At 41.1% G+C, this 26,217-nt stretch overlaps 2 protein-coding genes across 2 annotated transcripts in view; both read left to right on the top strand.

The window, feature by feature from the left end:
* The first annotated feature begins 1,081 nt into the window (after nt 1-1,081).
* Nucleotides 1,082-3,799, top strand: LOC135545802 (tubulin beta-4B chain-like). Its single transcript, XM_064973693.1, has 4 exons — nt 1,082-1,249; nt 1,973-2,081; nt 2,245-2,355; nt 2,619-3,799. The coding sequence occupies exons 1-4, from the start codon at nt 1,193-1,195 to the stop codon at nt 3,680-3,682; spliced, it is 1,341 nt and encodes a 446-aa protein (XP_064829765.1). The 5' UTR covers nt 1,082-1,192; the 3' UTR covers nt 3,683-3,799.
* A 4,174-nt stretch (nt 3,800-7,973) lies between these two features.
* Nucleotides 7,974-26,217, top strand: part of LOC135545801 (diacylglycerol kinase theta-like) — a 28,386-nt gene continuing 10,142 nt past the window's right edge. The window contains exons 1-7 of the mRNA XM_064973692.1: nt 7,974-9,150; nt 10,703-10,782; nt 11,001-11,100; nt 15,314-15,399; nt 19,665-19,790; nt 19,872-20,025; nt 24,240-24,314. Coding sequence (XP_064829764.1) covers nt 8,934-9,150; nt 10,703-10,782; nt 11,001-11,100; nt 15,314-15,399; nt 19,665-19,790; nt 19,872-20,025; nt 24,240-24,314 — 838 coding nt within the window. The 5' untranslated portion in view covers nt 7,974-8,933. The remainder of the gene's footprint in view (nt 9,151-10,702; nt 10,783-11,000; nt 11,101-15,313; nt 15,400-19,664; nt 19,791-19,871; nt 20,026-24,239; nt 24,315-26,217) is intronic.

The raw sequence follows: 26,217 nt of genomic DNA, 5'->3' as shown, positions 1-26,217 counted from the left end.
CCCAACACACCTCCAGGCTGTGTAAAGGCTATTTGACCAAGAAGGAGAGTGATGGAGTGCTGCATCAGATGACCTGGCCTCCATGATCACCTGACCTCAACCCAATTGAGATGGTTTGAGATGAGTTGGATGCAAAGTGAAGGAAAAGCAGCCAACAAGTGCTTAGCATTTGTTGGAACTCTTCAAGACTGTTGGAAAAACATTCCAGGCGAAGCTGGTTGAGAGAATGCCAGGAGTGTGCAAAGCTGTCAAGGCAAAGAGTGGCAACTATCATGAATATAAAATATATTTTGTTTAACATTATTGTATGTGTTATTTCATAGTTTTGATGTCTTCACTATTGTTCTATGTAGAAAATAGTACAAAAAAAGAAAAGCCTTTGAATGAGTTGGTGTCCAATCTTTTCACTGGTACTGTATGTATCTCATAATCAAGGTAGAGAGAAGGGAGGATTTCATGATACAAATAAAAGTGTTATTCAAGTTTGTATATCTGAGATTTCAACATGACAATGGTTAGGTTAATGTTGCAGACTTTAAAAAATAACTGACATGATGTGGAACCTTTTAACGTGAACAATGACAAGTGATTTATAACTCTTATAAATTAGAAGACTGTCTTGAAGATTGCATGTAAAGACTTCAGCAAGAGTCCAAAAGTATAAAATAACCTTAACTCGTTCCCTGCGTTATGCCTCCACGAAAATTGACCAAATCAAAGGTGAAATTATATAAATATGGCTATTGATTATTTCTCCCTTATTAGTGGAGATATGTTTCGTGATGCAAAAATTCAGATTGAAGGCATTGAATGCTACAAACTTGAACGAATGAATTCTGTCGAGATGACATGCTAGACTTTTGATAACATGCTCAACCAAATTCGATTTACAATCTGGAGGCCGAGATGTAGGCTACTGTAGCCAGAGTTTTTATTCCCACTTCATTCTTTATGGTTTTATATTATTCATCCTATTACGACACGTGATATCGTAGCGTTTCTGATCAGAATTACACCAATCACGTCGCTTACAATGCGGGTACTGCGACCAAATGAACCAATAGGATTGCTATAAATTGACGCGATTTTGGAGCATGACTTAACAAATTTACTTTGGAGCAACAGTTTGACGATTGTCGCCGCTCAAAGAAGGAACTCATTGAAACTAGACTAACTTTACTCTACTAACAAAATGAGGGAGATTGTTCATTTACAAGCTGGGCAGTGCGGTAATCAAATTGGCGCTAAGGTTGGTACACGTTAGGCTTTTAAATCCTTGACTTTCGATTAGGTTTAGAAGTATGATTTGTTTGAAAATAAACCACGCTATATTGTATTTAATTATATTTCAAATTGTGCCCGAAAAAATAACTTTTGGGATTTTTTAAAATGATATGTATTGGATTGAAAACAATGTGGCCCCGTTCTTAGTTGGTTCAATTTTTGTTTGGCGGAATATATCACATCCCCTTGATTATTTTCCTTCCCGTTTGTTCCAACAAGATCAATGATTTTGAAGAGGCATCAACTTTTTTTTACGGGGCAAACCTTCAGAAGATCGACGCAATGAGTCTTAATTCAAGGGTGTTGGCCGCGTTGATTCAGCGCGCGCAGTTGTAATATGGCTGGTTCTTGTTCAGCCGGGTGCGCCAAAACCTGCTCACTGCAACTATTATAGTCTTTTGTTTCAGTTTACATATGCATATTTGTCTGTCCTAATACATCGAGCACAATTCCCCCTGTTATTTGTCCATTTTAACCTAGGACAATGATACTATTTTAAAATGGTGCCAACTTTGGAAACCATTTTGTTTTTAGATGTAGCACTTGAATGACGCAAAAAAAGACGATTACTCTTTTAATTCAAATGTCTTGTTTGCGTTATTTAATTCGATTGTAAACAGCTTAACTGAATTGTCTATACATTTATAATACATTTTCAGACTTATCAAAATGCTTTCTTTGTCTTTAGTTCTGGGAGGTGATCAGTGACGAGCATGGCATTGACCCCACTGGAAGTTACCATGGGGACAGTGATCTTCAGTTGGAAAGGATTAATGTATACTACAATGAAGCTTCAGGTGAGTTAGGTTGTGTGATGTCATGGTCGCCATTTGGTCTTTTAATCTGGCGTTTGTCCAGCTCTGGCTACACAAAATTGATGTCCTAGTTACTATTTTAAATGTGGTAGAATGGGTTTTGAAAGGATGTTAATTTATTTTAAGTTCTCTTGTGTTATTTCAGGTGGAAAGTATGTGCCACGTGCAGTACTTGTGGACTTGGAGCCTGGGACCATGGACTCTGTGAGGTCTGGACCTTTTGGTCAGATCTTCAGGCCTGACAACTTTGTCTTTGGTAAGAAACTGTCTTTGGCAGTTTGACTAACTTGGAAGTTGTCTGTGCCTGGATTTGTTGTATGTTACTACAGTACACCTTAATTACCTGACTACAGTCACCAGAGACAAACTGTTGGCATTGGTTACGTTAAACAAAGGGTTTCCATGTCGCTTAATTTGCTTTGTCATCCCTGACTTTAGTGTTTGCACAATCACCAGGGCCCAGTTTTTCCATAACATCTCATTATCTTGGCATTGATGTCCTACTTTTGTCCATTCCAGGTCAGAGTGGCGCTGGTAACAACTGGGCCAAGGGCCACTACACCGAGGGTGCAGAGCTAGTTGACTCTGTCTTGGATGTAGTGAGGAAGGAAGCTGAGAGCTGTGACTGCCTCCAGGGCTTCCAGCTCACCCACTCCCTGGGAGGTGGAACTGGCTCTGGCATGGGCACCCTGCTTATCAGCAAGATCCGTGAAGAATATCCCGACCGCATCATGAACACTTTCAGTGTGGTGCCCTCCCCTAAAGTGTCAGACACTGTGGTGGAGCCCTACAACGCCACCCTCTCAGTCCACCAGCTGGTAGAGAACACAGACGAGACCTACTGCATCGACAATGAGGCTCTCTATGACATCTGCTTCCGTACCCTTAAACTCACCACACCCACCTACGGAGACCTCAACCACCTGGTGTCTGCCACCATGAGTGGGGTCACCACCTGTCTCCGCTTCCCTGGCCAGCTCAACGCCGACCTGCGCAAACTGGCAGTCAACATGGTGCCTTTCCCCCGTCTCCACTTCTTCATGCCTGGCTTTGCACCTCTTACCAGCAGGGGAAGCCAGCAGTACAGAGCCTTGACTGTTCCAGAGCTCACTCAGCAGATGTTTGACTCTAAGAACATGATGGCAGCCTGTGATCCCCGCCACGGACGCTATCTCACCGTGGCCGCAGTCTTCCGCGGGCGCATGTCCATGAAAGAGGTGGACGAGCAGATGCTAAACGTACAGAACAAGAACAGCAGCTACTTCGTTGAATGGATCCCAAACAACGTCAAGACTGCAGTCTGTGACATTCCTCCCCGTGGCCTCAAGATGGCCGCCACATTCATCGGCAACAGCACTGCCATCCAGGAGCTGTTCAAGCGCATCTCTGAGCAGTTCACAGCTATGTTCCGCCGTAAAGCTTTCCTCCATTGGTACACCGGAGAGGGCATGGATGAGATGGAGTTCACCGAGGCAGAGAGCAACATGAATGATCTGGTGTCTGAGTACCAGCAGTACCAAGATGCCACTGCAGAGGAGGAGGGAGAGTTTGAAGAGGAGGAGGGCGAAGAGGAGTTGGCTTAAATTGTTTTTGTCTTTATAAAACATCTGACTTTCTTCACATTTCCTGTCTCTGGCAACCTTCAGCTGTACCTTTTTGTTTGTTTGGTTCACTTGCAATAAAAAAAGTAGAGAAACCTATTTATTTTGTGTGAAATGGATAATGTAAACAGGGTGGCAGGTAGCGTAGTGGTTAGAGCATTGGGTTGCTAGATCGAACCCCCGAGCTGACAAGGTAAAAATCGGTCCTTATGCCCCTGAGCAAGGCAGTTAACCCATTGTTCCCAGGTAGGCTTCACTGTAATTAAGAATGAGTTTTTGACTGACTTGTGTAGTTGAATTAAAAAATATATGGGATTTAAGTGAAGCAATTAGTATTTTAATGGAGGTGGATACTTTCATTAACATTTAATTGTGGGGGAGTTTAAGGTAAAATAAGCTTGTTCAATGGATAATTATTTAAATGTGACTGCACTAAGTTAAATGCTAGATATAGCACAATGGATCCAAATAAGAGGTGTTCAATTATTACATTTAAGCACAAATCCATGCTTTGATCACTAAAAATTGTGATTAGAGGTCAAATGGTATGTGCATAAGTATTCAGACCCCTTGACTGTATTTACATCTTGCTTTACAGCCTTGTTCTAAAATTGAATTGAAAAAAATGTGCAATACCCCAAAGCAAAAAAACGGGTTTAGATGTCTTTCAGAAACATTTACATATTCAGACCCTTGACTGAGTACTTTGACGCACCTTTGGCAATGATTTCAGCCTTGAGTATAGATTATGACGCTACAAGCTTGGCACAGCTGTGTTTGGGGAGTTTCTCCCATGCTCTTGTCAGATTGGATGGGGAGCTTGGGCTCTAGTTGGGCCACTCAAGAATGTTGACTTGTCCCAAAGCCACTCCTGTCTTGTCTGTGTGCTTAGGTTCTGTTGGAAGGTGACCCTTTGTCCCCAGTCAGGTCTTGAGCGCTCAAACAGATCAAGGATATCTCTCTACTTTGCTCTATTTTTCCTTTGATCTTGACTAGTTTCCCTGTCCCTGCTGCTGAAAAACATCCCCACAGCATGATCCTGCCACCATGCTTCACTGTAGGGTGCTAGGTTTCCTCTAGATGTGACACTTGGCATTCAGGGCAAGGAGTTCAATCTTGGTTTTGTCAGACCAGAGAATCTTGTTTCATGTTCGAGGCCTTTAGGTGCCTTTTGGCAAACTTCAAACTGGCTGTTCATGCCTTTTACTGAGTGGCTTCCGTCTGGCCACTATACCATAAAGGCCTGATTGGTGTAGTGCTGCAGAGATGGTTGTCTTATTGACGATTTTCCCATCTCCACAGAGAAGCTCTGTTGGTGACCATCAGGTTCTTGGTCACCTCCCTGAACAAGGCCCTTCTCCTCTGATTGCAATAATGTTCCTGGCAGACAGCTCTACGAAGAGTCTTGATGGTTGCAAACTTCCATTTAAGAACGATTGAGGCCACTTGTTGGGGACCTTAAATACTACAGAAATTGTTTGGGTACCCTTCCCTAGATCTGTGCCCCGACAAAATCCTGTCTGCGCTCTACAAACAATTCCTTTGACCTCATGGCTTGGTTTCTGCTCTGACATGTACTGTCAACTGTGGGACTTTATATAGACGTGTGTGCCTATCCAAATAATGTCCGATCAATTAAATTTACCACAGGTGGAGTCCTAAATTGTAGAAACATAAAGGATGATCAATGGAAACAGGATGCACCTGAGATCAATTTTGAGTTTTATAGCAAAGGGACTGAATACTTACATAATTAAGGTATTTCTGTTAATTTAAAAAAAAAAATGCAAAAATGTCAACCTGTTTTTGCTTCATCATTATGGGGTCTAGTGTGTAGATTGGGGGGGGGGGGATATTTTAATCCATTTTAGAATACGGCTGTAATATAACAATGTGGATGGATGGGGTCTGAATACTCTCCAAATGCACTGTGTATACAGTATAAATCATTGGTCGAGACCTGTTGGGTCTGTGCCTCACCTATTTTCTCAGTTTGGTATAACCGTATGTGTACTGGACAAAAACCTGCAACAATTTCAACGATTTTACTGAATTACGGTTCATATAAGGAAATAAATTCATTAGGCACTACTCTATGGATTTCACGACTGGGCAGGGGCGCAGTCATGCGTGGGCCTGAACCACCCATGTGTTTTTCCCCCACAGAATGGCTTTATTACAGACAGAAATGCATCTCAGTTTCGTCAGCTGTCCAGGTGGCTGGTCTCAGACAATTCCACAGGTGAAGAAGCCGGATGTGGAGGTCCTGGACTGGTGTGGTTACACGTGGTCTGTGGTTGTGAGGCTGGTTGGATGTACTGCCAAATTCTCTAAAACAACGTAGGCAGTTTATGGTAGAGAAATAAACATTCTCTGGCAACAGCTTTGGTGGACAGTCCTGCAGTCAGCATGCCAATTGCATGCTCCCTCAACATGAGACATCTGTGGCAATGTGTTGTGTGATAAAACCACATTTCAGAGTGGCCTTTTATTGGCCACAGCACAAGGTGCACCTGTGTAATGATCATGCTGTTTCATCAGCTTCTTGAAATGGATGGATTATTTTTGCAAAGGAGAAATGCTCACTAACAGGGATGTAAATGCTTTTTGTGCGTATATAGAACATTTCTGGGACGTTTTATTTCAGCTCATGAAACATGGGACCAACACTTTACATGTTGTGTTGATAGTTTTGTTTAGTACAGGTAGGCCTACAATAGAATACACATGTTTTCATATTCCTCTCAAAACTGGTCACCAGGGCCCATTTAATCCAGATTAAAATGACCATGTGTTGTCTTTTTTATTTATTTTATTTAGCCTTTATTTAACTGGGCAAGCCAGTTAAGAACAAATTCTTATTTACAATGATGGCCTACCAAAAGGCCTATGGGGATGGGGGCCTGGGATTTAAAAAATAAATACAATATAAATATAGTAGCAGCACAAAGACATGGTACAAACATTATTGGGCAAAGTCAACAGCACAAAGGTCAAGAAGGTAGAGACAACAAAACAATACATCACACAAAACAGCCACAACTGTCAGTAAGAGTGTCCATGATTGAGTCTTTGAATGAAGAGATTGAGATGAAACTGTCCAGTTTGAGTGTTTGTTGCAGCTCGTTCCAGTCGCTAGCTGCAACAAACTGAAAAGAGGAGCGACCCGGGGATGTGTGTGCTTTGGAGACCTTTAACAGAATGTGACTGGCAGAACGGCTTCGTCTTCATCCTGAGCCCTCATTCAATTGTGTTACCCTTCACTTTAGAAATACATATTTTCTTTATCCCAAATGTCATGGGATCATATAAAAGTGTATTTGTTGTAGCATATGTTATATATTAAGAGATTTGATTCAGTTTTCTAAAAACGACATCCAAAAATGAGGGACTACATCTAAAGGAGCAGAATCTAACACCACATGATCATTTTGATCTGCATTAAATGTTTTGAAAATCTGGGCCCTGGATTTCTACTTCTTGATCTGCATGCTCTTAGCTATCCACTGTGACATAAGTTTCAGGCCAAGGTTAATACATTTCACTGTGTTCATGCAATGTGAGTTGTCACATGTATTCTCACCTAAATACCACTAGGTGGCAGCAGGTAGCCTAGTGGTTAGAGCGTTGGACTTGTAACCAAAAGGTCGAATCCCCGATCGAATCCCCGAGCTGACAAGGTAAAATCTGTCGTTCTGCCCCTGAACAAGACAGTTCATCCACTGTTCATAGGCCGTCATTGAAAATAAGAATTTGTTCTTAACTGTTAAACTGTCTAGTTAAATAAAGAAAACAAAAATAACCGGCCTATATCCAAAAGTTGGTTGACTGATGAATTGAAGGGACGATAAGAAAGGCAGAAAAAGGCCCATTGGGGTTTATCACTTTACTTTTGAGTTGATAGGTTATAAGTATTGTCAGGTTTCCACCAATTCGTTTGACCACGGATAAGTATAATACTATAACAACCCGCACTGACAGCTGTGTGTTATGTGTTATGCTATTAGTTGGGTTGTTTTGTACTTACCATTACCCAGTGTTCGCGGGGTCCGACATGCCAATCAACCTGCTATCTTTCCAATAATGGGAATGCCTGGAATGTTCTGATGCCGGGCAGCCTGGTGGTTGGCGGAGTGGCGTGGAGGGGTTCGGGCAGGGGGGTGGAGCATTGGAAGTTTAGCTATTGTTCTCTCTATTATGGCGGGCCTTCACGAGAGAAGGTCACGGTTGTTTTATTGGGTATCCTTCATTTATTTGGCGTGGGCTACGGCCAAACAGTAGCCTGTGTGAAGTTGGGTTAATACTCCGTAAATTCGTGAACTCAATCCTCTGTCTGGACAATTGTTCCTTTTTAATCTAGTCAGGTCATTACAATACTGGTGACCGGTGGTAGGTGAAATGCCGCATGCCAAAATGTTATGGGAAATACAAGTAGGCTAGTGAATAAAAAACAAGAATTTGTTGCATTGTAAAAAAAAAAATATTATAATCTGGAGAACTGCACAATGAGTTGTTAGGGCAATAGGGTCGCTTGCGCGTTATGGACGAGATGGCTGCTGGAGCCCCGCAAGGACTTATCTGTTTGTGCTGTGCTTCATTTGCTTTGAAAATTCTGTGATGCTGGTCACTCACTCATGTCTAGGCGCTGTGAGGGCCAACCATGTCAGGGCGGATGAAAACCGCTGCACAACTATGAAAACTGCGGGCGGAAGTAGCTAGCAGCTGATGTGTAAAAGCTGCAAAAGAAAAACGGAGCAGGATAAAAACAACCAATTTAGTTAGCAATTTAAGTCGTTAATTAGTTAGATTGTCACTTGTTGCTTTGATGGATTTTCTTTGAACTTGCTTGCCTTTAATTTTTTTGCGAGTAAATTTAGCGTTTTGCTAACGTTAAGTTAGCCAGTAAGCTTCTTTTTCATGTTTCCTGGTGACGAGCCACAAGACGGAGTGTTTTGTCAATTAACCATATTTCTGGATCATTCATGACTTATGTTTTTTATTTTTTTTGCAATGCTGGTAGCTAACTGCCATGTCTATTGTTGTTAGCTAACTTCATGACCGCTATAGCTCCAGCAGCAGCTGGCACCACTGGCTCCAAAGTGTAATGACACGGCGGTTGGGCATAACGTAGCTGGAGCTCGCTGATTTTGCCGCTTGGCAGCGGAAACATATTTTCACTCAAACACCCTAGCTACGTTTTCATTATACACGACTCTTGTGGTGCACAGATACGATGGCAAACAGCACTCGAACGAAGAATGAGAATTCCATCATGGAAAGCGCAAGCCCCCTGTCCGGGAGGAAAAAGGCACAACAATCCCCTGGGTCTCGCTCAAGGTACCATGTCAGTGCACCCGGACATTGTTTTAGGAAAGTGACTCTCACCAAGCCAACGTTCTGCCACAACTGCAGTGATTTCATATGGGGTCTTATCGGATTCATTTGTGAAGGTAGGTTGGTTTACATGAGACGTGACATTTGTTTTTGTTTCTTCACTTGACCAGTTGAGTTGAAACGGCTCAACTGAAATGTAAAATGTGCTTGACGTTGGGGAATTTTCCTTGAATTGTTGAATTCTCAAACTGAAGCATTTTGGTTGACGTAATGCGTATAGGTTCTAAACTTGTTTAGATATTGTCGCCGTGACAGTATGGCATGTTCCTAGAGCAGTACTTACCCAGATGGCAGTTTGTGTGCGTGTCGTAGGCGAGAGGAAGAGCTGTATGTGTGTAGTAACATTGTGTATGTGTGTGCGAAAGAGGCCGTGTCGTTGTGTCCAATACATTTGTGTGTGTGTAAAAATGTTAAACTGCAGCCTGTAGACCAATGCCATTATCATGCACAGACTGACATTAGGATGCTATCGATTAATGTCAATTCAGTAAAGTCCCTCTCCTTTACTCCATCTGAAAATGTACCTCCCATGAACATGTAAAAACATATAGGAAATAAAGCAATGCCTAGCCTTACACTGAGGCATGGGGACAGCACAGCAGCACTGCATAACAGCATAAGACTGATGGACGGCACCCAGTGTTACCAGGCAGAGCGAGCGAACGAGGGGAAATGCAAAGTCTCTGGTGCGCAATTAGCTGCAGTCAAATCGTGATACACTTTAACTGGTCGGCATGGCAACAGGGGACTGGATGCTCGAGAGCAACAACAAAAAACTAAACACCCTAGACATGGCATAAGACATGTTTATAATGCTACAGTGGTGCTAGATTATAGACTTATGTGCCTTCTTATATGCTGTGACAGCCTATTTGCTAATGTGTCAAATGTGAAGCATAGACTGTATGTCGCCTCCGTGATTAGAACACTTGTCACTGTGCCATCTAGCAGAAGCCCATAATATCTCAGTAGGTCTATAGGGCTGCTTATGGCCTGACTCAAGCAGTGTGTGCCCAGTGGGTTGTGACAAACCACTGCTCCTTTCAACATATAGACCCTGAGCCGTAACCTTGTCAGGAACCAGTTCAGTAGCACTTTCTAGAGTAGGTCTATTCTAATGCATCATGACTGCCACAACTGTGTGCATCTGGGTGACACCGAGAATCAGATTTTCACTTAAAAACAACAACAATGATTGCAAAGTTAAACAAAGAATACAACTCTATACACAAGGACCACTTTTAACAATTTTCATAGAACACTATACAAAAACACATTTTCTTATTTTTTTTAATTGAGCAATTATTGTTTTTTTGTTTGGCATACAATTTAAAGTAAAACATCTGAGTCTCAGTGTCACTTGGTTACCGTAGAATTGCCAATCTATAAAGATTATTACGAATGCTTAGCAAATATTATAATGCATTATTGGGTGAAGGCATTACTAAAGCATTTACAAGACATTAGCCAATACAAAGGTCGTTTATAGACAGTGTAACACCAAAATCTCATTACAAGAAATGAATGGGACTTTAGATAGCCTTGTTACTGATGCTCCAAGGATGAATTGACTAGTTGACTGACTCTGGTGTCTCCTCCCACCCCTAGTATGTAACTTTATGTGCCATGAGAAGTGCCTGAAGACTGTGCGGACTGCGTGTTCATGTATGGCCCCGACGCTGGTGCGGGTGAGTGACAGCACAAAGTTAAACTGCTCTATCGCTGCTTGTGATTGTGGTTAGTGCATGCTAGCCCGACAATCCTTCGGCATGGTTTCAAGAGCTTTCACAACAGACAGTGTATGTGCCACCAATGGCACAATGTACTTGCAACGTATGGCCAAAGTGTTGCATGTTTACTTTGTAGAAGTGTGCATATTTCTTTTTTGTCCATTTGTGAACTCCAGATCCCTGTGGCCCATTGCTTTGGTCCAGCAGGGCAGAAAAAGAGATTCTGCTGTGTGTGTCGAAAACATCTGGAGGGAAACACAGCCATTCGCTGTGAAGGTTCGTTTTCAAGAGCTTTCACAACAGACAGTGTATATGCGACCAATGGCACAATGTACTTGCAACGTATGGCCAAAGTGTTGCATGTTTACTTAGTAGAAGTGTGCAGGTCATGATGTTGCATATGGAAGCTAAACCTCAAGGTACGTGTACATAGGCCACATTGGACAGTAAACACACGTGTACACACCCAAAGTAGATTTTCTATACACTCCCCTCCATATGTATTTAGAGAGTGATGCTAAAATATTACATATGGCTCTATACTCCAGCATTTTGGATTTGAAATCAAATGTTTCATATGAGGCGACAGTACAGAATGTCCCCTTCATACATATCTGATTTACAGTTTAGAAATTAAAGCACTTAATATATTTAGTCCACTATTTGATGATGTCATTTATATTTGGACACATTTCACTTATAGTGTATTTAAAGTAGTCAAAGGTTTAGTATTTGGTCACATGTACCTTGCACACAATGTCTGTATCAAGCTTGTAACGCTATAAACTGGTTGAATGCATTTACAGCTTGTTTGGTTGTGTTTCGCATTGTTTGGTCCAATAGGAAGTGAATGGAGAATAATGTATTGTGTCATTTTTATTGCTAGTAAGAATAGATGTTTGTGAACACATCTACATGAATGTGGATGCTACCCAGCGGTTTAGCATGTAAATCTTAGGGCAAATTCAACTTTTTTTTTTAGATGCATGCCAACAAAGCCACTACACAACATTGTATTATTTGAATAGGCCTATGTGGTTTAAAAAGGAAGGAAAATACAATCATGAGGATCCACATTTATAGACAATATACCGAAGCAAAGGCAGCACATTGCGCAAACAAAACAACCCTCGCAAAATCAACTGGAATTACATGGGTATATTACTGAACTTTTTGTTGAAAAAAACAATATTTGAATGGGAAGAGACTGTCACTGGCAAACATGGATACAGACCCAACAACATTATATAGTATCCCCTCCTCCTTAAGAAAAGCACATGAGATAATGAGATAATACACAAAGTAAGCAAAACAATGAAATAATTCCAACATGGCCTAAAATGATGAATAAGATACTAATGAGATAGACCTATATAAGCAATAAAACAATTGAGATGTACAAACTATGGCATAAGGACACGATGACCGGATAAGAGGCAAGCCGTCATTTCGGTTAAGACATTAATGAGCAAGTAGTCGATATAACTATTTGTTCAGCACATTTCGCGACAGAATTCAGAACATGGGCCGGTCTTACAGCATCCTCCCTGTGCACCCTAAGAACATAGGATAAATAACGGGGGCATATAAGCAGACAAAGAAAGCTCTTACCATATTTGATGGTGACATTTCTCTAAAACAGGCTATAGGCTACAGGTGCATCACCAAATCAGAACAGTAGGCTAAATTATGAGGGGAAAAGGGACCAAATTATTAGGCTGAGGCACATGCGCTACTAACAGCTTACTACACAACATACACTTACACGCAACCCAAACCGGTTGACATTTAGTCTTTCAATCACACACGTGGGTATAACCAATGAGGAAATGGCACATGGGTACCTGCTTCTATAAACCAATGAGGAGATGGGAGAGGCAGGACTGTCAGCGCGATCTGCGTCAGAAATAGAAAGGAGTTCTATTTTAGCCCTTGGCATCGCTGACGCTCGTTGGCGCGTGCGAGCAGTGTGGGTGCAATAATTGAATAACATAGATTTCTAAATTTATTTTGCGATGCTCACGCATGCGACGTGTCCGGTCTGGTCAGCATGTAACATCATTGGTCATGAGTATTACTTTCTTATCTACAGTATGCATATCTCCCTGGCATTTTACATCATTTATGCAGCAGCATACATTTTTGGACTCACCGTTGTTGTGCTGTGCTCACTTGAACATGGTGCGGCTGTCTTTCTTGTGTGCAAACTTTGTTATCAAACTTTGTCACAGTCTGGCATTTTCTGGATTTATGGTGCTTTCAAGACAACTGAGAACTCTGGAAAAAAAACAAGGTTGAATCATGACATCAGTGATTTTTCAGGTCGGAGCTCTACAAAGAGGCCCGAGTTCCCTACATGGAATTCAGAGTTGGATGACCGTTCAAAATGTGTTTTCCCAGTCAGAGCTTTTTTTTTTCAGAGTGAAGCAATGGAGTATGAGATTTCCAAGTTTCCAGTTGTTTTGAACGTGGCATAAGTCATGCTGGACTGACAGCATGACCAATGTGAATGTTTATCATTTTAAGCTTGGAAAAGAGACCCTTTCAGAGAGATGTTTTAAATCCTCAAACCCAGACTTGGACCACACATCCTCTCCACCAAATAGCTGGCAGGGGAAGCAAAATAGTGATTGTTTTGCAACGCTTGCAGTTAGCCTTTGATTCCTTCCAAACAACTCATTGTTGAATTTCCGACTTGTTGTGTAATGTTTATGGCCAATGAGCACCGATACGATTGATCTATAATTTCTCTTCATATGACAAGTATTGAAAAGGGTTTGCCTGTAAATTGTCAATGTGATTCATGATGATGACTGGTTGTCTAGCTAGCTAGGTAAGATTGTGAAAGTATGATGTTGACATGATCAGTACAATTAAAGCTATGGTAGATATAATGTGATTTGACGTCATTTAATCTCTGGCCAATGGCCTTAAGCCTTCTTGGACAGGGACTTCTAATGTAAATCTATGGCAGCACCCAAGGGGGCTTGAACTGCCTAGCTCTACCTGTAGATTCTCCGGTGAAGTAGTGTCCTCATGAGTGACAGAACACTGAGCTAATCACGCCGCAACTAGAGAAGATTACCAACCCCTACGCTCTGTATTTTCGCTGGCTGCCCCACCACCACAGAAAGCATTGAGCTGGGCTGAAACACCTACATTTTGGAGCTGCCTTACTCAAGAAAGAGACCGTGTTTGTATGCGGCTTTATTAAGTCTATTATTATTTATTTTTACATTATTTGCAAGCTGATATGTGACATCAATGAATGCCAAAATAAAATGCAAAACAGGCAACAAAAAAATACTAAACTGAACCGGTTGGGCTCAAAACCCATTCTCATGATATCAAATTGGTAGTTACAGTCTTGTCCCATTACTGCAACTCCACAACAGGAGAAGGTCGAGAGCCATGCGTCCTCCAAAACACGATCCTGCCAAACCGCACTGCTTCTTGACACACTGTTTGCTTAACCCAGAAGCCAACCGCACCAATGTGTTGGAGGAAACACCGTTCACCTGGCAATAGAAGTCAGCTTGCAGGCGCCCGGCCCGCCACAAGGAGTCGCTAGAGCGGGATGAGACGAGGAAATCCCGGCCGGCCAAACCCTCCCCTAACCTGAGCGACGCTGGACCAATTGTGCGCCGCAGCATGGGTCTCCCAGTCACGGCTGGCTGTAAACACAGCCTGGGATCAAACCCGGGGCTGTGACACCTCAAGCACTACGAATCAGTGCCTTAGACCACTGTGCCACTCGGAAGGCCTGAGTGAGAAAGTTAGAGGGACGAAGATCATATACCTCCCAAAAATGTTTTATCTCCCCATCATTGGTAATGGTGAGAGGTTAGCATGCTTTGTTGTAGCCTCTGTAACTTTCTCACTCGTCATTATTCATGATTTTTCTTAATCATGGCAATATCAGGATTGATTTAGAAGTGTTCAAAAACATTTTATCTACCCACTTAGAAAGAAAATGACTCCAGCCATCATTCACCATTCCGTTCCTATGGGGCAAAACATAACCCAAAATACATCCAAAAACAAACTGCAAATGCATCCAACGAGTTTGTAAAGTCACAAGCTTGATGTAGTCATTGCATGCTAAGAATATGGGACTAAATACTCAACTTTTGATTACTTTAATACATTAAGTGAATTTGTCTATAAAGATATATAAAGTGCTTTCATTTCTAAACAGTAAATCAGATATGTATGAAAAGACCCTAAAATAAAAGGTAACATTCTCTACTGTCACCTCATATGAAACATGTTATCTCAAATCGAAACTGCAGTAGTAGGGGAATGTACTTTTACATTTGAGTAATTTAGCAGACACTCTTATCCAGGGCAACTTACAGTAGTGAGTGCATACATTTTTGAAGAATGAGATTCACACTGTATTTAAACTTCCTTGGGGGAAATCTAACTAGTCCATCAGTCATAGTAGTGACTTTGACAGAAGTAATGTAACCTCTGTTTTCGGTTTCAGTTTGTGAGCTGCATGCCCACTCGGAATGTGCTGCATTCAGCTGTGGTGACTGTCGTCTCTGCCATCAAGATGGGAGTCAGGACTTTGTAAGTATTCCACGCCTTCTGTCTTAAAGGTGCATTGTGTTCACACCTTTTTCATTTAAAGTTAATCCAGCAAACCAAAATTGGTTATTTTCTTCTTTTGAAAGTTCCCAGAACATTTATTAAGTTGGGGCAAATGTTCTCATAACACAAAAACGGTCCAGTTGTGATGATGATTATACAATGTTTGTATAAAACATTCGCCTGACGTTGCAAGAACATTCCCAGAACACATGTTGTCTATTCTTTAAATGTTCCCAGAATGTTTCATTAGGTTGTAGGAGCAGTCTGGTGGGAACATTGTGGGGTCATCACAAAATATATGTTCCAAAAACACAAACAGCTATCCAGTTGTGCTGATGATTGCAATGTTACTAATAGGTAAAAAAACAACAACATTTGCCTGATGTTGCAAGAATGTTCCCAGAAATACATTTGTATGTTTACAATTGTCTTTGGGTTGTGGTAACATTTTGAGGATATGACAAGAGAGAGGTTCCCAAAACACAAAAACTGATCAGTTGTGCTGACATTCATATAATGTTTGCGTCAGGCTGCACAAAACATCCTTTGATGTTGCAAGAAGGTTAACAGATCAGCCGTTTTCAGTTCTTTAAAGGTCCCCAAGAACGCAGTGGCCTCCTTCATTCTTAAATGGAAGAAGTTTGGAACCACCAAGACTCTTCTTAGAGCTGGCTGCCCAGCCAAATTGCTCAGTTTGCCTCAGGGAGGTGACCAAGAACCCTATGGTCATTCTGACAGAGCTCCAGACAGAAGACACTCCTCTGTAAAAGGCACAAGACAGCCCACTTGGAGATTGCCTAAAGGACTCTCAGACCAAGATAAACAATATTCTCTGGTTTGATGAAACCAAGATTGAACTCTTTGGCCTGAAAGCGTCACGTCTGGAGGAAACCTGGTACCATCCCTATGGTGAAGCATGGTGGTGGCAGCATCATTCTGTGTGGATGTTTTTCAGCGGCAAGGACTGGGAGACCAGGATCAAGGGAAAGATAAATGGGGCAAAGTACAGAGCGATTCTTGATGAAAACCTGCTCCAGACAATAGACTGGGGTGAAGGTTCACCTTCCAACAGGACAACGACCCTAAGCACACAGCCAAGACAACGCAGGAGTGGTTTCGGGACAAGTCTCTGAATGTCCTTGAGTGGCCCAGCCAGAGCCCGGACTTGAACCTGATCAAACATCTCTGGAGAGACAAAAAAATAGCTGTGCAGCAACGCTCCCCCATCCAACCTGACAGAGGTTGAGAGGATCTGCAGAGAAGAATAAGAGAAACTCCCCAAATACAGGTGTGCTAAGCTTGTAGCGTCATACCCAAGAAGACTCGAGGCTGTAATCGCTGCCAAAGGTGCTTCAACAAAGTACAGAGTAAAGGGTCTGAATACTTATGTAAATTTGCTAAAAATCTGTTTTTGCTTTTACATTATGGGTTTTGTGTGTAGATTGTGGAAAAAAACAATTTAATCCACTTTAGAATAATGCTGTAATGTAACAAAAGTCAAGGGGTCTGAATACTTTCCAAATGTTAAAATAGCAGACATTGAATATCCCTTTGAGCGTGCTGAAGTTATTAATTACACTGTGGATGGTGTATCAATACACCCAGTCACTGCAAAGACACAGGCGTCCTTCCTAACTCCGTTGCCGGAGAGGAAGGAAACCACTCAGGGATTTCACCATGAGGCTACACATTAACAGTTTAATGTTCAATGACTGTTATATATTCCAAACGTGCATCGTGTTTGCAACAAGGTACTAAAGTAATACTGCAAAATCCAATAGGAACACCAGGTTCAGTCTGCTTTCCTCTTGACTCTGGGAGATGAATTCACCTTTCAGCAGGACAATAACCTAAATCACAAGGCCAAATCTACACTGGAGTTGCTTACCAAAAAGACAGTAAATGTTCCTGAGTGGCCGAGTTATAGTTTTGACTGAAATCTAATTGAAAATCTATGGCAAGACCTGAAAATGGCTGTCTAGCAATGATCACAACCAATTTGACAGAGCTTGACAAACGTTGCACAATCCAGGAGTGGAAAGCTCATAGAGACTTACCCAGAAAGACTTACAGCTGTAATCACTCTTTTACAAAGTATAGACCCAGGTGTGAAAACTTATGTTAATTAGATATTTCTGTATTTCATTTTCAATAGATTTGCCAAAATGTTTAAAAACACATTTTCACTTTGTCATTATGGGGGATTGTGTGTAGATGGGTGAGGGGAAAAAATAAATATTGAATCCATTTTGAATTCCGGCTGTGACACAACAAAATGTGGAATAAGTCAAGGGGTATGAATACTTTCTGAAGGCACTATGTTTGGACAATACCTTAATAAAATATAATGGTGTAAGAATATTAAAATGCCATTTGTTTAAAAGTTTGGCAACATCATTTAATAATGTCACATTACACATCAATATAGGCAGAACATTGCAGCATTCAGAACTACTTCCGTTATTGTTGAAGTAGGTTTTTAGAGCAATTTTGTGTCGTCATGTCTTAACCTTCAGTAATAACTTTATAAGAGTCTCGCAGGACTGTTTCTTCTTTGTTCTAGGTGTTAGTAGTAATGTCTGTTAGTAATGTCTCCATCCATATTCGCTGACTATACCAGGACACCTTTTTTTCTTCTTTTTTTACAAATTCTATTGCTCCAACATTTTAAAGTATGTTCAGGGAACGTTATTTGAACCATCATGTCATAACATCACACTACCTTTTTGAGACCATTTTAGGAATATTCCTTGCTTGTTGTTTATAGATGTTTTAAATAACATCCATCAACATTAGCAGACATTCCTGTACTGTTTCATTAGAACCACTTCTGTTGTGCCCACATTTTGTTTGCGGCAGTATGTTCTAAGAACATTACCGGAACATTGTGTTAATACATTCCCTGGCAACCTAATGAGAACCTTACTGGAATGTTCTGTGGTAGTTTTTACAGATGTTGTGAACAACATTTTAGTGAATGTTAGGAGAACATTCCAATATTTAATTTATAACATTTTATTAAGAAAAAGGTTGTGGTGATCAAAAAACCTTCTTTGAATGTTTGTGGGACGTTATCATCCTAATGTTAGCTCAAACTCTAACTAGAACTTAATGGGAATGTTAGCTAATGTTCTGGGAATGTTTCTGGTTTGCTGGGTGGTTTGTTGTTATCAATACGCATCATTAATTGTTAGGCCTATACAGGATCTTAATTTGACCACCCTGTTGCAGGAAATGACAACTTGTAGTGTATTCGAGGCTTTTAAATTTGTAATTTCCACTTTAAAATTTCAGACTTGATTTGTTCTAACGAAAAACGTATTTAACCCATACAAAAATGTCCCTTAATTATCATCCACATTTCAATTCAAATTTCCTGGTGCTGCAGGATTATTTTCCTGCTGTGAGAAACTGGTCAAATTAAGACCTATACCTTGGTAGGTGTATCGGATGACATCTCCATTAGTGTTAGCAGTACATTCCAGTAATGTTTTCTCAGAACCAATTTAATTGAATCCAGGCCTCATTGCTGAAGAATGTTTAGAAAACATTATTGGAACAATCATGTCATAACGTCACACTAATTTCATGAGAGCATTCCTTGCTTGTTTTTAATCTCCATCAACATTAGCAGAACATTCTGTAATGTTTTCTTAGAACCTTTTCTATTGCTTTCACCGGAACATTGTGTTAATACAATCCCTGGCAACCTAATGACAACCTTTGGGAATGTTATATGGTAATTAATACACATTTTAATGAATGTTAGAAGAACATTCCAAGGATATTTCATTTCAAGCATTTTCTTCGCAAAAATATTTGGGAATGTTGTCATTCCAATGTTTGAAAAAACTGAATGGGAAACTTAGGGAATGTTCTGGGAATGTACACAGTTTGCTGGAAAGGTACAGTATTCTCAGTAGGCAAAGAGGCAAAACAGAAGACTAGTGAAAGAGTAGCACTTTTGAGGCGGAATTTAAGTTACAGATTGTAGCTTTAACACTGATAACCTGCCTCGGTCAGGGAGGGATCATCTTGAGCCAAAGAGTTCCATGAGCAAGCACACTGAAACGATGTGAGAGAAATTACTGCTGTGCTGAGCAATATCAAATGTTTGGTCCAGCCAGATATACATTAAAGCAAATCCAGCAGGATAATGAGTGTATTCCGATGTGGTGACTAATTCACTCATTGCTTTTTCAACCACCTCTCTCTCCGTCTCCTTTTCTCTCTTCTTGTCCTAGGATACGCTTCACCACCACTGGCGGGAGGGAAACATCCCCTCAGGTGCACGCTGTGAGGTCTGCCGACGCACCTGTGGCTCCTCGGACGTCCTGGCGGGGATGCGGTGCGAGTGGTGTGGTATGACGGTAAGCCTCAAAATGACACCAAATGTACCGCCACTAAAGAACAAACTATAGTTAATAATGTGTTTGTTTCATCCTTTGCAGACACACGCTGCCTGTTATGTCATTGTGCCTCCAGAGTGTGGCCTAGGACGTCTACGTAGCATGCTCCTTCACCCCGCTTGCGTGCGAATATGCTCGCGGAACTTCAGCAAGATGCACTGCTACCGCATCTCTGAGAGCTGCCAGAATGACCTGGGTAAGCTGGTGGTCTCCACCAATGTTCCCTCTAAGCTGCAAACTTCACTCAACTTTGTAGAGCAGTGGTCACCAACCGGTCCATCTCCAAGGCCTTCCTAGTTGATCGGCAAACATTTCTGTTGAAGAAAAACAACAACGATAAAGCCTTGTGTTCCTTTTTTTTTTCGTCTCAGGCTGTTGGCGGTAGGTGCATGTGATTCAGCTACACTGGGCGCCGGGTAGGCGAACTATTGCCATTTTGAACCTTTTCATGTGTCTGAAGGTACAAATTCTGCCTTCCCGACGTGCCTGAAGAGCAAATCAAGTACACTACAGGCCTACCGCTAGACAATCGGATGGCTCAGATTACTGTGTCTGCAGTAACGTAGCAGGCATAGCTGGGGTGGCAGGTAGCCTAGTGGTTAGAGCGTTGGGCCAGTAACCGAAAGGTTGCTGGATCAAATCCCTGAGCTGATTAGGTAAAAATCTGTTGTTTTGCCCCTGAACAAGACAGTTAACCCACTGTTCCCTGATAGGCCGTCATTGTAAATAAGAATTTGTTCTTAACTGACTTGCCTAGTTAAATAAATAAATTACAATTAAAAAGCTACAGCAAAGTTCATACTGTGAGATTTCAAAATGTTTAAAACCATGACTAGAGAGAGACTGTCAATGAATACAGCAAAGAGCTGCTGGTTTTATGAGTGAGTTCATGTTTAAGTTCTTACTCAGCACTGTCAACACTTTGTATTCAACACTTTTATAAGCCATAAAATGCAAGTTCTTCCTATTTCCACTCAGCTCTACAACAAGCACTGCAGCAGTAATGAACGAGGAGGAAAGTGGCTTGCATTGTTATTATTATTAGCGGCTTGGGTGTTTTTTAATATCAAGGAATATTTCACTTTCTCTGTTCATAAGAGCAACAACATGAATTTGTGCATGAAGCAGAAATAATGCGGTCCGACTCGAGTTTCGGTGTCCCTTTTTGGTCAGTGTCAGTGGAGGAACCTCAGTCTGCTGCTCTCTCCCTCCACTGAGACTGACTATCAGATGCAGGCACCATCAGCCCAGTAAAATAAAAAGCTAATTATTTAAATGTATGCTCACTCAGCTGTGCTTCACAAGTAATGCAAGAACTGATCTATTACCGGTGTGATCATACAGCCTACCTCAAATTGTTTAATATACATTTTTAAAAACAATGCATTGGCAAAGCCAATATGTGGTGTTAATGTATTGGGCCTATAGCTTACTGCACAAACCTTGTTGCTACAGTACTGTTTTTAATTGGTTAATGTTGCGTAGGCTTACATTTTTAAGTCACGTTAAAAAACAATCTGAGTGGTCGATCTCGGCTTGCGTTTTGACTCATAAAAGGTTGGTGGCCACTGTTCTAGAGTTTTCCCTGCTGACACTATCAGCGTTTTCCTTTATTGTGGCAATTGTGATCGACTCAACGCAATATTAGCAGCTTTCAATGCAACATACCGAAACAAAGCAAACTATGCAAGACATTTTGCATAGTTCTACAAGAGCACAAAATGTGTACATTTCTAGACATCTTTGAAAGTGAGTCAGGTAAAGAGATTTTTGTTTGTCTTAAAGGGGTAGTGTTGTATTTTTAAGACAGACATGATTTAATAAGCAAAGGAGTTATTAGGCAGAGGGTAGCATCATTTGTCTGATTCTCTGTAATAATTGTATGGGAATAATGATGCATTTTATTTTGTAAAGTGGTTTCTTGCAACACACAACACAACAAAATGTTCAGTCATCTCATTTTCTCTATTGTTTTGATAGTAGGCCACTCTGGTAGGCCTACATTATGACCAAATAACCACAGTAGCCTACTGAACCACTGTTAAAACTGTAACTTAAAGCAGGTGCAGCCTCAGTGTTAACAGTAAACGCGCACTGGAAGTTGCACAGAATTTTCACAACATTCAACTTTGCGCTCAGCAGACCTGAAATTTGCTCAGTGCTGAATTTTTTTTGAGGGAACATTGGTCTCCACCGTCCATTAACCATCCCCACCCCCATACCCAAAGCCACATCCTCTAAGCAACTGTTTCACACTCAGACATTACCATTCAAACGAATATAGACAGTGTGCACACAAAATATACACATTGGAAAGTAAATTAAGAAAGTAATAAGATATACAGTGCATTTGGAAAGTATTAAAACCCCTTGACTTTTTCCACATGTTGTTACATTACAGCCTTATTCTAAAATGGCTTAAATAAATAAACAATTCCTCATCAATCTACACACAATACCCAATAACAACAAAGCAAAAATGGGTATTTTGAAAGTTTTGAAAATTAATTTAAAATAAAAACAGATACCTTATTTACATAAGTATTCAGACCATTTGCTATGAGACTCAAAATTAAATCCTGTTTCCATTGATCATCCTTGAGATGTTTCTACAACTTGGATTCCACCTGTGGTATATTCAATTGATTAGACATGATTTGGAAAGGCACACACTTGTCTATAGTGCATGTCAGAGCAAAAACCAAGCCATGAGGTCGAAGGAATTATCTGTAGAACTCTGAGACAGGATTGTTTTGAGGCACAGACCTGGCAAAGGGTACCAAAACATTTCTGCAGCATTGAAGGTCCCCAAGAACACATAGGCCTCCGTCATTCTTAAATGAAAGACGTTTGGAATTCCCAAGACTCTTCCAAGAGCTGGCTGCCCGGCCAAAATCAGCAATCGAGGGAGAAGGGCCTTGGTCAGGGAGGTCACCAAGAAACCGATGGTCACTCTGACTGAGCTCCAGAGTTCCTCTTTGGAGATGGGAAAACCTTACAGAAGGATAACCATCTCTGCAGCACTCCACCAATCAGGCCTTTATGGTAGACTGGCCAGATGGAAGCCACGCATCAATAAAAGTGCAATGGGATACCTAGTCAGTTGTACAATTGAATGCTTCTTCCGCATTTACCCCAACCCCTCTGAATCAGAGAGGTGCGGGGGCTGCCATAATCGACATCCACGTCTTCGGAGCCCAGGGAACAGTGGGGTAACTGCCTTGCTCTGGGGCAGAACAACAGATTCTTACCTTGTCAGCTCGGGGATTCGATCCAGCAACCTTTTGGTTGGCACCTAAAGACTCTCAGACCATGCAAAACAAGATTCTCTGTTCTGATAAAACCAAGCATGAACTCTTTAGCCTAAATGCCAAGAATCACGTCTGGAGGAAACCTGGCACCATCCCTACAGTGAAGCATGGTGGTGGCAGCATCATGCTGTGGGGATGTTTTTTTTCGCGGCAGGGACTGGGAGAATAGTCAGGATCGAGCGAAAGATGAACAGAGCAAAGCACAGAGAGATCCCCAGTCTGAGCAGCTTATGGTTCACCTTCCAACAGGACAGCGACCCTAAGAACAAAGCCAAGATTACGTAGTAGTGGCTTTGGAACATATCTCTGAATGTGTTTGAGAGGCCCAGCCAGAGCCCGGACTTGAACCCGATTTCTGGAGAGACCTGAAAATAGCTGTGCAGCGATGATCCCCATCCAACCTGACAGAGCTTGAGAGGATCTGCAGAGAAGAATCTTCAAATACAGGTCTGCCAAGCTTGTAGCGTCATACCCAACAAGACTCGACCGAGGCTGTAATCTCTGCCAAAAGTGCTTCAATAAATATATCTGAGTAAAGGGTCTGATCACTTATGTAAATGTGATATTTCAGTTTAATTTTTTTTGTAAATTTGCAACCATTTCTGTGTTTGCTTTGTCATTATGGGGTAGTGTGTGTAGATTGATGAGGGGAGAAAAAAACAATTTAATCCATTTTAGAATAAGGCTGTAATGTAACAATGTAGAAAAAGTCAAGGTGTCTGAATACTTTCCAATGGCACTGTAACTGAATGGCTGAGTTTCCGTTCTGAAAATGTGAGACCTCGGCCTAATTAATTCTCTGACAATACCACACAGTCAACTTTTCAGTCCCTTTATAAACATTCTTACTTCTAGGCTGTTAGGAATGACGTCTGTCTTTGAGCAAGTGTCAACTTGTCGTTGTCTCTTGTTCTAGGTCAGACACAATGTCATTTGTCAAGCAAGATGAGCAACGTTAAACTGTGCTTGACTTTGAAATTAAAAAAGCATTCCATGTTTCACACGTGTGTAAACTATGTGGGAAAACAAATGCAACGTTCATTATATTTCCTCATTGTTTGCCTTCACTTACCTATACCTAACACTTTTGCTTCATCAGATAACCTGGACGAAGTTGACACCCAGATTCCAGCAACTACAAAGGAGAGCCAGCCGGCAACCACAGCGGATTCAGGTAGAGAGAGGATAAGTTGTCACGTGTATTTGGCCAGTAATGTTTCCCTGTGATCAGTGAAGTCACATCAAAACCAATACAATTATTCCCATGTTTCAACTATATAAGAGTCCCTAACGTTTCTGTAAGAAGTTGTAGTACCAGTCAACAGTTTGGACAAACCTACAGTTGAAGTCGTAAGTTTACATACACCTGAGCCAAGTACATTTAAACTCAGTTTTTCACAATTCCTGACATTTAATCCTAGTAAGAATTCCCTGTCTTAAGTCAGTTAGTCTTACCAGTTTATTTTAAGAATGTGAAATGTCAGAATAATAGTGGAGAGAATTATTTCTTTCAGCTTTTATTTATTTCATCACATTCCCAGTGGGTCAGAAGTTTACATACACTCAATTAGTATTTGGTAGCATTGCCTTTAAATTGTTTAACTTGGGTCAAACGTTTCAAGTATCCAATTTGTAAGTCGCTCTGGATAAGAGCGTCTGCTAAATGACTTAAATGTAATGTAAATGTAGCCTTCCACAAGCTTCTCACAATAGGTTTGGTGAATTTTGGCCCGTTCCTTCTAACAGAGCTGGTTTGTAGGCCCCCTTGCTCGCACATGCTTTTTCAGTTCTGCCCACTAATTGTCTACAGGATTGAGGTCAGGGCTTTGTGATGGCCACTCCAATACCTCAACTTTGTTGTCCTTAAAGCCATTTTGCCACAACTTTCAGAAGTATGCTTGGGGTCATTGTCCATTTGGAAGACCCATTTGCAACCAAGCTTTAACTTCCTGACTGATGTCTTGATATGTTGCTTCAATATATCCACATAATTTTCCTCCCTCATGGAGCCATCTATTTCGTGAAGTGCACCAGTCCCTCCTGCAACAAAGGACCCCCACAACATGATGCTTCCACCCCCGTGCTTCACGGTTGGGAAGATGTTCTTCGGCTTGCAAGCCTCCCCCTTTTTCCTCCAAACATAATGATGGTCATTATGGCCAAACAGTACTATTTTTGTGTCATCGGACCAGAGGACATTTCTCAAAAAAGTACGATCTTTGTCCCCATGTGCAGTTGCAAACCGTAGTCTGGCTTTTTTATGGATGAACCAGACTTGTGGAGGTCTTCAATTTGTTTTCTGAGGTCTTGGCTGATTTCTTTTGATTTTTCCATGATGTCAAGCAAAGAGGCACTAAGTTTGAAGGTAGGCCATGAAATGCATCCACAGATCGACCTCCAATTGACTCAAATGATGTCAATTAGCCTATCAGAAGCTTCTAAAGCCATGACATAATTTTCTTGAATTTTACAAGCTGTTTAAAGGCACAGTAAACTTAGTGTACTTCTGACCCACTGTAATTGTCATACAGTGAATTATAAGTGAAATGATCTGTCTGTACACAATTGTTGGAAAAATTACTTGTCATGCACAAATTAGATGTCCTAACCGACTTGCCAAAGCTATAGTTTGTTAACAAGAAATTTGTAGAGTGGTTGAAAAACGAGATTCAATGACTCCAATCTAAGTGTATGTAAACTTCCGACTTCAACTGTACTCATGCCGTGGTTTTTCTATATTTTTACTATTTTCTACATTGCAGAATAATAGTGAAGACATCAAAACTATGAAATAACACACATGGAAACATGTAGTAAGCAAAAAAGTGTTAAACAAATCTAAATATATTTTAGATTCTTGGAAGTTGCCACCCTTTGCCTTGGTAACATCTTTGCACACTCTTGTCATTCTCTCAACCAGCTTCATGAGGTATTCACCTGGAATGTATTTCAATTAACATGTGTGCCTTGTTAGAAGTTAATTTGTGGAATTTCTTTCCTTCTTAATGCATCAGTTGTGTTTTGACAAGGTAGGGATGGTATACAAAAGATAGCTATATTTGGTAAAAGACCAAGTC

The sequence above is a fragment of the Oncorhynchus masou genome, chromosome 9 (genome assembly GCF_036934945.1).
Source record: "Oncorhynchus masou masou isolate Uvic2021 chromosome 9, UVic_Omas_1.1, whole genome shotgun sequence".
Taxonomy (NCBI): domain Eukaryota; kingdom Metazoa; phylum Chordata; class Actinopteri; order Salmoniformes; family Salmonidae; genus Oncorhynchus; species Oncorhynchus masou.
Note: the sequence above shows the minus strand (reverse complement) of the source record. Positions and strands in the feature narration are given on the sequence as shown.